The sequence below is a fragment of the Necator americanus genome, chromosome II, assembly GCF_031761385.1.
Source record: "Necator americanus strain Aroian chromosome II, whole genome shotgun sequence".
NCBI classification, from domain to species: Eukaryota; Metazoa; Nematoda; class Chromadorea; order Rhabditida; family Ancylostomatidae; genus Necator; species Necator americanus.
In genome coordinates this window covers 14,902,108-14,914,697 of record NC_087372.1, presented here as the reverse complement: position 1 = coordinate 14,914,697, position 12,590 = coordinate 14,902,108, and the positions used below count along the sequence as shown (strand labels likewise).

The window sequence follows — 12,590 nt, the reverse complement described above, 5'->3', positions numbered from 1 at the left end:
ATGCGTGTTCGCGCGATCAGCGGTGTCGTTCAGCGAAACGATATGAGCGATTCCATGTCGCCGTTCGGTATTTTCACCGACGATAATATCGTTAATCAACGTTATTACAGAAGAGATTCACGACAACAAGGACATCGGCTAACGAATCGCCTGGCTTTAGCAAGTTGTTATCCTCTCAGAACTGGATGCTTGCGCACGCTGCCCACGCACATCGTAATACTCCTTGCGTTAATTCTCTTTCTTTCTGATCCCTTCAAAATCATATTCTCCGATTTACTCGGACATGGAATGCCAATCTATGCTTTCCTTATCGTTGCTTTTACGCTTCTTATGAAGAATTACGGACCTCCTACTTTTAAAGAATCTGTAAAATTTAAGAGCGATTACCAAGCAATGATTCTTGGAAACAACAGCAGAAAAAGTCAGAATAAACCCCAATTTCGCCATTTTTCCTTGAAAATTATTGACTTCATATTTTGAGGAGGTTCTCTTCAGTATTAAATTGCGCCAATGTCAGATCTCCCATAAAATTCTTTTTTGCGATATGTGAATAAGTTTTCTTGTGAATAAGTTAGGATGAAAAAACAGCATCCTACATCTCAAGAGGGCTAAATCATACACTAATGCAAACATTCAAAGGTGTTTAAGGGAAAGAAAGGGCTTCCCTCACCTTTCTCTATTTTCAAACGAAATTCAAACAAAGTGGTATAGCGTCTTGTGAAATGAACTTCCACTAGTTAATTATACGTTACAATTCATTCACACCATGAGTAATCCACATGATCGATCTCACAATGAATTTCGCGTTTGAGTAATCACAATTATTCTTATTGTAGACCTACCGTAAATTTTTATATACAGGAAGAACAAAATTAAAAATCCTACAATAACTTTCGAACAAGCTAAAGAACTTTCTCAATGATTTCTCTCTTAAAATCATATAGTCAACAAAAATTGCGATTGAAATTCAAGAACAATTCAAATTCTTTCGCTGGCGCATTTAAATACGCGCCACTTTTCAGTTTCGAAGTCCCTATCACATCTAGTAATAGGGAGTACGTTGATATGCTGGATGCAATTAATTGTTTTGCTTCAAAGATCCTGGAGTAAAATCATATTTTTTTTCGGAAATAAGCTTTAAAAAGAGCTTTTAATGTTTTACTAGAAAACTTTCATCATTTTTTCTCTTCCGAAAAGCACCATTGAAATCTTCCTGCTGTTCTACTTCCAGTAGTTGTAGTTTCAACTACGTTTTCCAAATTTCTCCAGCTTTTTTGATCTTTAGTCTTGGCTTGTTATTCTTCCATTTTTTTTGAGCGCAGGAGGGGAAGATAGGAAGCGGAGTGGGGGAGGAGGGGTATCTGCTTATGTTCAGATTCCAGAAACCGAACCATTGAACGCTTCTCCTCGCATAAATGAAATTCCGCTTTCTAGCTGGTGAAAATCACCACTGATTTGATTTACTTTTTCCTTGTTTATTTATTAGAGATGCTTCGTGTAAACGAAATCATCCTGCATGTTCTTCGAAATTATTTGCTTCAATGGTTAACTGATATGTCGTTTGCCAAATACGGTCGGTGTTTAATGTGTTCAACCAGGAGAACGCGGCTCTTCTGTTGCAGCGCATCTTTTTCACAACTTGATACACATTCACAATTTTAGATTTTTTGGTGACCATAAGTTACTCAAGATTTGCCAAATAGAATCACGTTCCAACTGTGGTTATGAGTCCCTCTACGACATCCATCACCCTTCATTCATCCACACTGGTCAAGAAACAATGACTTCATTTCAGAAAATATAGCAGCATCCAGCCAGTTATTTCACTGACGTCCTACTAAGAGGTCACCAAGGACGTTAACATGGGTCCTTCAGGACTGCTTGGCTTGTGTGTCGCCACAATCTTTGCCGTACATGTCGAGTGAGCCATCAAGATTTAAATATATCCCATATTTTACTGTACATACTGGAGTCTCCAAGAAATTTGAAATCCTCTTCTTTTTAGAGGTTTTGTGCAAGATAACCGCGAGGAAGTTGGTAGGTTCTGTTTTTTCTTTCATCGTTGCCTTTTTTCTATTGCAATTTTTCCGCATTGAACGGTATCGTTTTTCATATTTATATCATTTTCGGATGTTTCATAAGCATGTAAGAGTGTCGCAAGGTAATTGAAAAAAAAAACTATTGAGACATTCTGGATTGGGGCTATCAATTTCAAAAGCAGAAGGGTTGAGAAATTAAGCAGTTCAAGAGTTGCGTTTAGTAAACAAGTTTCCCTACGGAAATGCGCTTGTATCTCAAAAAATATCCAAACTCTGTCATTTTATTTTGTGCTGTGATTTCCACCAATGTTTAGTGGAGAAAAAGGCTGAATGCCAAAAGAAAAAAATTCTATTTTCTTTTCGTTTCAGCATCCATTTTGAAAATTAGAGCTTTCGGTAGGGAAATTTTACGTCATCTTTGAGGGAGAAGGTGGTGAATACCACAACAACTTTTTTTGAGTTTGTCATGTAGTTCTTTAAGTAGTTGTCTCTAGCGACATATTTTAGTTGTGAAATATGAATTCATCTGCGCTGATGAGCAAAACTTAAGGCCGAAAGTATGTAAGCTTCGTGATATGTCACTGCTAAGTAACATAGCTCGATGAAAACTTGGATAATTCTTAGAAAGGGCTGCTACAGTGTAGTGCAGAAGGTAATCGAAAGAAATACGCAATGAGACGAACAGAAACGACACTCTTTTTCAAAGATTAGAACTACACTGAAGTCACTGCGATTTACGATGGTCCCCTGAACGTTATAAAAGGCGGGGTAAGACTCTTAGGTGTGTGATCACCATGGACGGCAAAACGTGCTCTGCAATGTGTTCTCATGCTGGCCACAATCTTAGCAAGAAGTTCTTGTGGTAGGGCGCTATAGTGTATGTATAGCCGCGCTGACCTCACTCGGCTGGGAGACCCCTGACGACATACTCTCGCAATTTCATCCATCTCAACTGAGTTGTTAATGGAATGTTATGTTACTTTACCTATCTCATCCTTAAGTTTTGCGCATCTGCGTAGTTTGAAGTAGTTTGAAAAAGGTCACTCACTGTCAAACACACCTCCATAGTTCTCAAATGATCATCGGAAAGAATTTAACCGAATCCACGCCTTGGTGGAAATGTTGGTAATCCATCCGAACACCTGTCCTGAAAAAAAAAACTCGCAGGTGATGTCACTAAGCAGTTCCACACCAGATTTTGCTGCTTAGGCGTCTTTCGCTAGTTTTCGGATCAGCGTGACATGAGAATTGATGAGAGTCGGAGGAGAATTTCAAACAGGCTTCACTTTCTGATTCGCGGCGTGAAACTGTTAATTCGTGCTGCAGTTCAAGGATACGACAGCAGAAAAACGAAATAGTCACCTATGGGTAAGGTGGGACCATAACGACCTGAACCTCAGCACAGTTGACTTAGCGGGTGCACTCAAAGCGGCGCGATGAAGCAAGCGATTGGGATCGAGGTGGGACCATCGATAGCTTCGTCCTACCGCGCCGCGTCAAGCGTACCAGCTTGCGCAACTGCACCGAGTCTCAGGTCATCATAACCCAACCACGTGTAAGTGGGACTGTTTTTTTTTTGACGTATGGAACTACACGTAATTACACACGTAAACATATTCACTGCGTACGAAAAAAGAATGAAAAACTACCGGAGACAAAACAAAAAAATAGTGGCTAAATACAAAAACGTTTTCGCTGGATGTAACGCAATCGTCGAGGTGTCGTACGCAATAAATCAAAAATAACCCTTTTTGCACATTGACAACTAAAGTAAAGATGTTCCGGATCTTGGATGTTATAATGGTAATAAGGTGGTCTATGGGATTTCTTAAGAACAGCTGAAGAGCGCAAGGTTCATTCAACATTTCAATTGCACAATGGACCAATTTGTCTACTATACTACTTCTTCGTTAGAAAGATCTCTCGCTTCTAATATATTTTGCGAAAAGATAATCAGCACGGAAATTTGATTTGTTCAATCGTGAGAATACGCTGCGATACACATTTTACTGGGAGGAAACAGTGGAAAAACAAAAAAAGTGCGTTCCAAGCGAAGAGACAGTGCCGGCGCACGCGTCGCGCTCACGCTGTTGAACATATCTCCTGCTGACTGTGCGCTAATTGTGAATCCTATGCAAGGAGATTTCCATAAGCTTATAAGAATATGTGCTTTCAGATTACATTGACAGCAGCATAGAAGTCGAGCAATTCGAGGACATAACAAGTGAACCCGATGCACCTGTGAAACAACAAGACCTTGTGAAATCACCTACGGCGCTGTTGCCTCCACCTCAGCTCTCCGCTGTGGCTGAGGACATTACAGCTTTTTCAAACGATTCCTTTGAAAACAGTACAGACGCAGCAGCGACGTCGAACCTTCCACGCTACACAGTTCTCTCTGTTGCTGACCTGCTCAATGCTACCGACTATGATAACGTTACCGCTATGGAATCGGCAGAAGTCAAAGAGCAGACTGTAGCTCCTGTTACTGTAGCTCCTACTACACCAGTGCCTTTACACACCAAATTATTCAACGAAGTAATGACGTACGTTCCTCCGACTGAACCACCAATATACTTTACGTTGGTGAACGCACGAAGCACTACTCGTGGTCCTTTGTACCGCAATCTCAAATACGGAGAAGTGGTGCGTAAAGCAAAGCCGTATAAAAAGCTCAATTTGAAGGCTCCGAAGGGGATAAGTAAGAAGTCAAAGAGGTTTGACTTAGCGAAAGCACTGTTCCGCCTCCAAGGTAACCGGAGATTGGTATCCCGTGATATTGGTCCACCTGGCAGAAAAGTTCCGCTCCCACATGGATGGCGAGTGACTCAACTCCGAAACGGATAGATCTACACACAGGTGGGAGTAGAGAAGGTTAATTTCTGAATTGTGAGGTGCACGGAGTAGGTTTTCACGAGAAATAGCAGAAATCTTCAGCACATCTTAATACCATGAAGATTTCATCCCCACCATGTAAGCCATTACCTAACTGTTCATCTGATACATCGCAAGATGATTATCCATAACAACGTAGCGATGATATTCACCATTTTAATCAGGTTTCTATCAGCAGCTCCAAAATACGATAATGAAAAAGAAAAGCAGATGTTATATGTATTGTCGAAGAGTCATGAAAAGCAATGATCACCCTTAAAGGCATCACCCCGCGAATCTGAGGTGGTACGGATTTCAGGTGGAGTATTCGTACAAGGGGTCGTAGGTTATGGAGAGGGGGTGGTTCCGCGTCGTACAGAACAACATTCTCGAGACGGCTGTTTGCAGTGGTGCTGGGAGAGATGAGCGGAGACCCCCTTTCCACAATCTATGACCCCGTATACGAATAATCCACCTGAAATCCGTACCAACTCAGATTCGTTGGTGATGCCTTTAAATGTGTTCAATCGGATGAGCGCGACGCGCCTTTGTTTGACGCAGGGCGGAGGGAAGAAAGAGAGTGTGTGCGTCAAGCAGAGAAAAAAACGTGCGTTGCGACAGACGCGTCACGGTCACCGGATTCGTGGTCGCCCGTGTTCTGCAGACACGTGACCTATTTTAAAGGCTGCACACCAGGAATCTGAAGTGAAATGTGAGGAAATTCGTGGGAAAAGTTAGAGATGGGGTGGCAGACTGCGGATCCAAGATGGCTCCTAATCGTCGTAAAAAACCGCGTCTTCCACGCCACGTTTTTCCTTTTTTCAGTTGCAATGCGCCGGCCCTGTGCATGCGCCGCGTCCAGGAGCGGAGCGTGTGCATGGAAAAGCGTTCTGACGTACGTACGTTGTAGGAACTAAAGCAGTACCCACGCCGTTTCTTGCGACGATTATTGAGGGATGAGCGGAACCATCTCGGATCCGCAATCTACAACACCATCTCTAGCTTTTTTGCGGACTCCCACACCACATCAGATTCGCCGTATGCTACCTTTAGAGGCACTACCCCACGAATCTGAGGTGGTACGGATTTCAGGTGGTTTATTCGTATACGGAGTCATAGACTATGGAGAGAAGAGTGATTCCGTCCATTTCTTCCTAATTGCCGTAAAAAACGGCCCCGAAGATACGGCTTCGAGCGATCCGGCGCGCTATTTTCTACAACGAGTTCGATTGGGGCGCGCCAGCATTGTGCACGCGCCGCATCTTCCGGACCGTTTTTTACGGGCAATTAGGAAGAAATGGACGGAATCACCCCCTCTCCATAATCTACTATCCTGTATAAGAATACTCCACCTGAAATCTGCACCACCTCACATTCGTGCGGTGATGCCTTTAACTGGGCGAGCGAAGATCCTCATTGAACTGACATTAACATCAATTATTTTTCAATAATATTGGGATGTTGTATTTGGTACTAGTCTACAATTTCTCAATAGCAAATATCTCATCCGCTGTTAGCAAAGAACCTGTTTCCTTGCCATGATTTGGTGTTCCTTCAAAATTTTAGTTCATAACAGTATGAGGAATATGTTTCTGGTTTTTATTTGCTTGTTTCTCTTTTTAACACCACCACACAATTTTTCTAACAAATTTTCTTTCTATTTCTATTTGTTTTTTTTCTATTTTGTTTTTTCTCTCAATTTACATTAATTAATTACACACCATACATTAATTACACAGCACAGACCTTAGTTGAATTTGGTGAATTAACTTCAATAATCACCTAAGACAATATGTTTTCAGATCTTTGCGCTGTTGAAATGGAAGACAGATATCCCAGGCGCTGATCACCAATTTTCAGCGTTTCAGATTTTGCTGCCATTGAAAGCGGTGTTCTAATTTTCTGTGAATATGTGCAAATGACTGTTTCGCTGACTTTTCCACATGGTTTGTAAAACTGAATTATATTTTTATTTGTTCCATAACACTTTGAATAAATACAATCACATCTTGCTCTTCGTTTTTCCGGTTCTTTGTCGGATATTGTTCTCTATTTCTTCCCAGTCCTTCGGGCTCATCTCGTGAAGGTGTGAACCGAATGAACTGTTGTGATTCAGGAATTGTTGTCCTCCATCAAAGTCAATAATCTAGGAATATCAGTCTCCAAATAACAACATTAGCAGGAAGTTGCCCGCAAGCTAAAAACGGAAAACGTACTGCTCCATTGAGCCAACTGGCGTAGTCCGAGCACACATAAGTGGCGAGGTTAGCAAGCTCCTCTGGTTTTGCTAGTCTCCCAACTGGTATGGTGCTGGCAGCTCCCGCTTCCATATCCTCCGGTGCTGCAGTGGATAAACGAGAAAAGGCGCCCTGTAATCGGGTCATTGAACGTTTTTCAAGTTTGGAATATTGATTTGAAAGCTACTGAACCTCCAAACCATAATTCAGAATGTGTAATCTGTCGAAAGAGAGCAAAACAATGCTAACTATAGTCGGTTCGAAACCACATGAATCACGAGTGTGGTGTGGTGCATTTGCGCACGCGCTCGAAACGGCGCGGTGGAGGCAGCCGGGACCGAGTTGGGACCGTCGCAAACTGCAGCGATGAGTGGTGCCAGCGACGGTTTCACCACGCTCCTAGCCGCTACGCTCCATCGAAGCGCCTCGAGAGAAGCCGCGTACGCAATTGCGTACGTGCTTCATATCGTTTTGACCCTACTACCCCATCCTAACCCATCTATTCTGGAGGGACCTCAACAGCCTCTAAGCCTGCCATGCAGCCTTTGAAAGCACGGTTGTATAATGAAATACAATGTATAATGAAATACAAATTCGAGTATTTCGTGCCAGAAAGTTCAAGTATCGGTGTTGGAAAACTTGAGACCTCTGACTATTACTGTAAGAGACTGTTAGATTTCGTATTCAGCTGTGATCTTTCCAAACACATCCCGAACCTTATATGCTGCGGGAAAACCCAACATCAAAAAACCACTCGAACGCTTAATTTAAGAATATCATAGAAAGATAGCAGCTTATACCTTGGTCGGAATAGGTCCTGGAGCGATAACGTTGAAACGGATACCATATTTGGCCCATTCGGACGCTAGTGATCTCGTCATGTTCTCCACTCCTGCCTTGGACACAGCGGAAGGTAGAACGAAAGCTCCTCCGTGCCTGACAAAAACTGAAATCGGAATTCTATCCTTTCCTTTCGTAATTTGTAATATTTTTAATTGCATTCCCGGGTCAAAACGACCTGATGCTGTGTGCAGCAGCGTAAGGAGTGGGGTAGGTGCAGTGAAGTGGCCGGTTGGGACCGAAACGGGACCGTTGTTAACTTCACCCGGACCGTTTGGGTTGTTTTAGCGACGGTCCCTCATCGATCGCAACCGCTATACACCATGCCGCTTCCTGCACAGCCGCTTACGCTACTGCTCTGAAGCTTTAGGTCGTTCGGAGACTATAGCACTTATGAAACGGAAACTGATTTTATTACGAAGTGTTGAGGGTTTCCGGAATGGAATAAAAGTAAGGATGTCTGTGGTTGTATTCTAACGGACGAAAGTGAAACATGTGCTGTAACCTTGTGCGTCAGGCTGGACTTTGGATCTCTGATGCACACTCTGGATCTCTCGAAACAAAAACAGTTGTGTCAGAATCAAGGGCATCTTACGGTCGTTAGGCGCTCACAGCAATGATTGCGTTTCTGTATACCTGGCGTACGGAGTTGTGATGCTGAGTACTGTACACCCCTGATTAGCTTTCATCGCTCTTTTGCACACTTCTGTCGTCACGTTCAGTGTTCCCATCAACACAATGTCCACCACTGCTTTTACTGCGTTCGGAGATAACTGAAATCAAATTCTTTGGCGCCAACATATGTTCTGATATCACTGGATCTCTGGATGTGCCACCATTTTAAAGCAGGTGGAACGCTAAACAAATAGTAATGCATTCACATTAAACAAATCTATATCCCTCATAAATAAGTCATCTTAAACTATAAGTTTTTTTTACGATTACGGACATAGTCGATGCCGAATGCGTTCAGCCGAGTGGTGGGCGGCAACACGGCTGGCGCGACGCGGGCCACTCCACACGCAATTTCTCTTTCCTCTCCCCTGCTTTGAATTGAAAGCGTAGCGTGCTCACTCGGTTGCACGCATTCAGCACCAGCTACATGTCCCATACCCTTTCACTGGCCATAATGAAGTTGCCGGCAGCATTGTTGACGATAATACTAGGTAATTTTCCAAATCTGAAGAGAAGTGCATCCCAGAAGTAAAGGAGAAGGTGGCTTAAGAAATTTCATCGAAACCTTTTTGTGATTTCATCAATAGAGCTCGAAACGATCGCTGGATCCTTGACATCCATTCGGAATCCTTCACAATTACCACCCGTTTTAGTGCGGATTTCAGAGGCGGTAGCAGCCAGAACATCAGTTCTTCTGGAATAAATTCTCGTGCATTTATTCGGATTTATAGTTGTCCAGGCACGATAACTTAACTTAATAACGATAACTTAATACTCAATGGTATGTGTACTTAGATAAAATTTTTACTACTTATTATCTTAGTTCTTGCGAAGCTTTCTTCTTACAAAATGCGAAGTACTTGAGGAAAAGACAAAACGTGATTTACTAACATTTACTTTAGTAATAGTTGCATAGATTTTGGAGGGGGATTCAGAAAAGTTAAAGCGAGCGCATTTCTCACAGGAAACAAGTATGTTTTTCGGCCGCAGAACTTTTCGCTTTAGATTATTTTGGGGACGTACGTGCCTAGAGATGCGATACATAGAGAAAGGCGAGTGTATTCAGCTGGATGGATGCGACGCGTCAGCTGTAACGTACAGGTTACTTGAAGGAATCACCTCACGAATCTGGAGTGGTACGGATTTCGGTGGAGTATTTGTATACGGGATCGTAGATTATTGAGAGAAGGGTGATTCCGTTCATTTCTTCCTAATTGCTGAAGAAAACGGCACGGAATATACGGCTCCGAGTGTTCCGGCGCACCATTTTCCACAAGGAATTCGATTGGAGCGCGCCAGAACGGCCGTCTAGCCGTCTCGTCTCCCTGGCCGTTTTTTTACGGCAATTAGGAAGAAATGGACGGAATCACCCACCTCTCCATGAGCTACGACCCCGTATACGAATACTCCACCTGAAATTCGTACCACCTCAGATTCGTGAGGTGATGCCTTTAAAAATTGCTGATAGACAGCGCGCGCGGCAAGAGTCATCGAGATAATGAGCTGATGGCTTTATGTACCATATTTTGCAAAATTTTTTTGTTACTTGTTTTTCTGTTTTATCATTCATACAATCTACTCATTAGTTATTTAAAGTTATCCAGTTATTTTTGGGATGATTAAGACGTCAAGTCGTAAACCAGTTCATTTTGCGTCCTAAAAAGAGAAAAACGTCAGGATCAACTTCCAAATATGTGAGTACGCACCTCGCTGCAATGGCGACATCGGCTCCCAGTTGGGCGAACATTGTCGCGATAGCTTTCCCCAACCCCGTCCCTCCTCCGGTAACCAGTGCGAGAGCTCCCTTAAATTCTATTTGCTCACACATGATCTCTTTCTTTTGTGCATTGACAATATTTTGTAGTAACAGAAAAGAACTCACCTTAAATGTACCAACTGGTAAAGCCGGAGACTTCACGATTTTGAAAAATTTTTCCGGTGTAGGACACGCCATTTCTAGATTTTCTGAATACAAGGAAATTGCAGAAGAAAAGTAGAATTTATCGAAAGGTTTAATTTTTTCGAGTGGTTCCGAAAAAAATGCAAAGTAGCTTGATCCATGTATTTCGATCCACGTGTTTATTATCTTCCTTTTATTTCAAGAGAGGTGTTGACAGATTGAGAGCAAATAAAACGCCGACAAATTATGTCCTTACCCTTTTTCAGTTCAAAAAGAAACTAAAAAACTCGAAAGAGAACCGGAGAGATAATGAAAAGTGTTGTTTCGGATCAGTACGGCGGTGGAGTGCATGACAGGATGGCGGATATGATTGAAGGACATCGACAAAGATTCGCATAAATACAAAGCGGATTCCATAAGTCGGAGAAAAACTTTGAAAAAAAAGATCCTACCCGCGTACAAAACAAAGAAGGAAGCAAAACAAAAAAATCACATCTTGTCACAATATCATCAAAATTGGACTTTATTCTTATAAGTTTCCATAGAACTAAACTAGAAGGGAAGAGAGAAGGAGCCAGAAACGGTGGTGTTGAAATACAAAAGTTTGATTTAAACCCATTGTCGCAAAAACCAGAGATTTGAAATGATTTATGATTAAATTCCTACAAAACAGCACTTGATCCCAAATTTTGATCATAAAACGGCGCCAGGCCCAACCACAGTCAATAAATTTGCTTCTAAAAACGGTCAAGAAGTAGATTAAGTTGAAATGAAGTTATTTTTTGAATTTGAGCAAAAATTATGGTGCTTTTGAAGGGGGCGATAAGGAAAGAGTGACTGGAAGGAGCGGTGTTGGTCGAGTGATAGTGGACGACCACTACGTTGTAGTCATTCAAAGATCACCGCAATCGATTGTGCGTGGACATCGTGGAACCTGCGGCATGCAATTTTCGCTCTGGTTGCAGTTCCCAAATTTCAGCGTGGAGAATATGACCCATCCAGAAATGAAGCATTCTGCCCCCATTTATCATTGAAATATCAACAAAATTCTTAAGACAACAACTGTGAAAAAACCATAATACGGAGTGAACGCAGATGGCGCAGTTGGCAAAAGTTTAGGCTGCCACCGTGTGGTCAGTGGTTCGAAACCGCTCTATGCGAACCAAGCTTTTCATTCTTCGGGGTTCACTAAAGAGCATCAGAGAGCATCAGACGTCTCTGCGAGGATAAAAACACTGAGTGGACATATCAACTAGCTATCAACTGATTGTAGAGGCTGCATCAGCGCTCATTAACTTCAAACGACTCTGAGTTGAAGTCGCGTAGGCGCATCCCAAACGGATGCTCATACGCGATGTAGTTCATTCATCAGTTGAGAACATACAAACAGTGAGTCTACGTCTAATCGTTACGTATTTACGGGTTTGACAGCAATAATAAGCATTACTTAAGCATTACTTGCTGCTATGAAAATGTTTGAAACAATTATTTAATACGATCACAGTAATCAGGGTCAAGGGTGTGATAGGATTTTACCATCGGGGTAGGGGGTGTAAAGAGATAAAGAGAAAGGGTTGCAAAGGAAGGGGTCGTAAGGGAGTGTGCAGTGGCCAGTTGTGAATTGAGGATAGCAAGATAACCAGCAGAAAATACTACGTTGTAATTAAGTAATTGCATACATTACAGAATATCACAATATATAATTTTAAATGATTACATAAATTACAAATATTATATTTAGTTTCATTCATAGAACAGTAAAATGGAAGCATCAACATTTCGTTTTGACAGTGCCCAATGTATTGATGAAGTAATAATGAGACCACTCAGGTTCGACACCCCACCGAGGCAAATTTTTGCAAAAGAGATGGAAACTTGAAACAAGTTTTAAAAGATGAAGAACTTTATTTTACATAGTTCGCAGCAGTTTAAACATGAATTTAACAAAATGTAACTATCAAAAAAGCTCACACTCTGTGCGCATTGTCAAGTCTGCGAGATCGCGAATAACTTCATCGCAAGAGA

The 12,590-nt window shown here is 42.0% G+C and overlaps 2 protein-coding genes across 2 annotated transcripts; one reads left to right on the top strand and one right to left on the bottom strand.

Annotated features, from left to right (window-relative positions):
* On the top strand, positions 1 to 4,886 carry RB195_017889 (uncharacterized protein; the record flags this gene model as incomplete). The annotated part of the gene is made up of 2 exons (XM_064185082.1): positions 1 to 163; positions 4,216 to 4,886. 2 exons carry the CDS (start codon positions 1 to 3, stop codon positions 4,884 to 4,886), a joined length of 834 nt encoding a protein of 277 aa, XP_064040963.1.
* A 2,029-nt stretch (positions 4,887 to 6,915) lies between these two features.
* On the bottom strand, positions 6,916 to 10,619 carry RB195_017888 (uncharacterized protein; the record flags this gene model as incomplete). Its single annotated transcript, XM_013445109.2, has 8 exons — positions 6,916 to 7,059; positions 7,130 to 7,282; positions 7,951 to 8,086; positions 8,627 to 8,763; positions 9,104 to 9,170; positions 9,231 to 9,359; positions 10,372 to 10,469; positions 10,548 to 10,619. The coding sequence occupies 8 exons, from the start codon at positions 10,617 to 10,619 to the stop codon at positions 6,916 to 6,918; spliced, it is 936 nt and encodes a 311-aa protein (XP_013300563.2).
* Between the last annotated feature and the right edge of the window lie 1,971 nt (positions 10,620 to 12,590).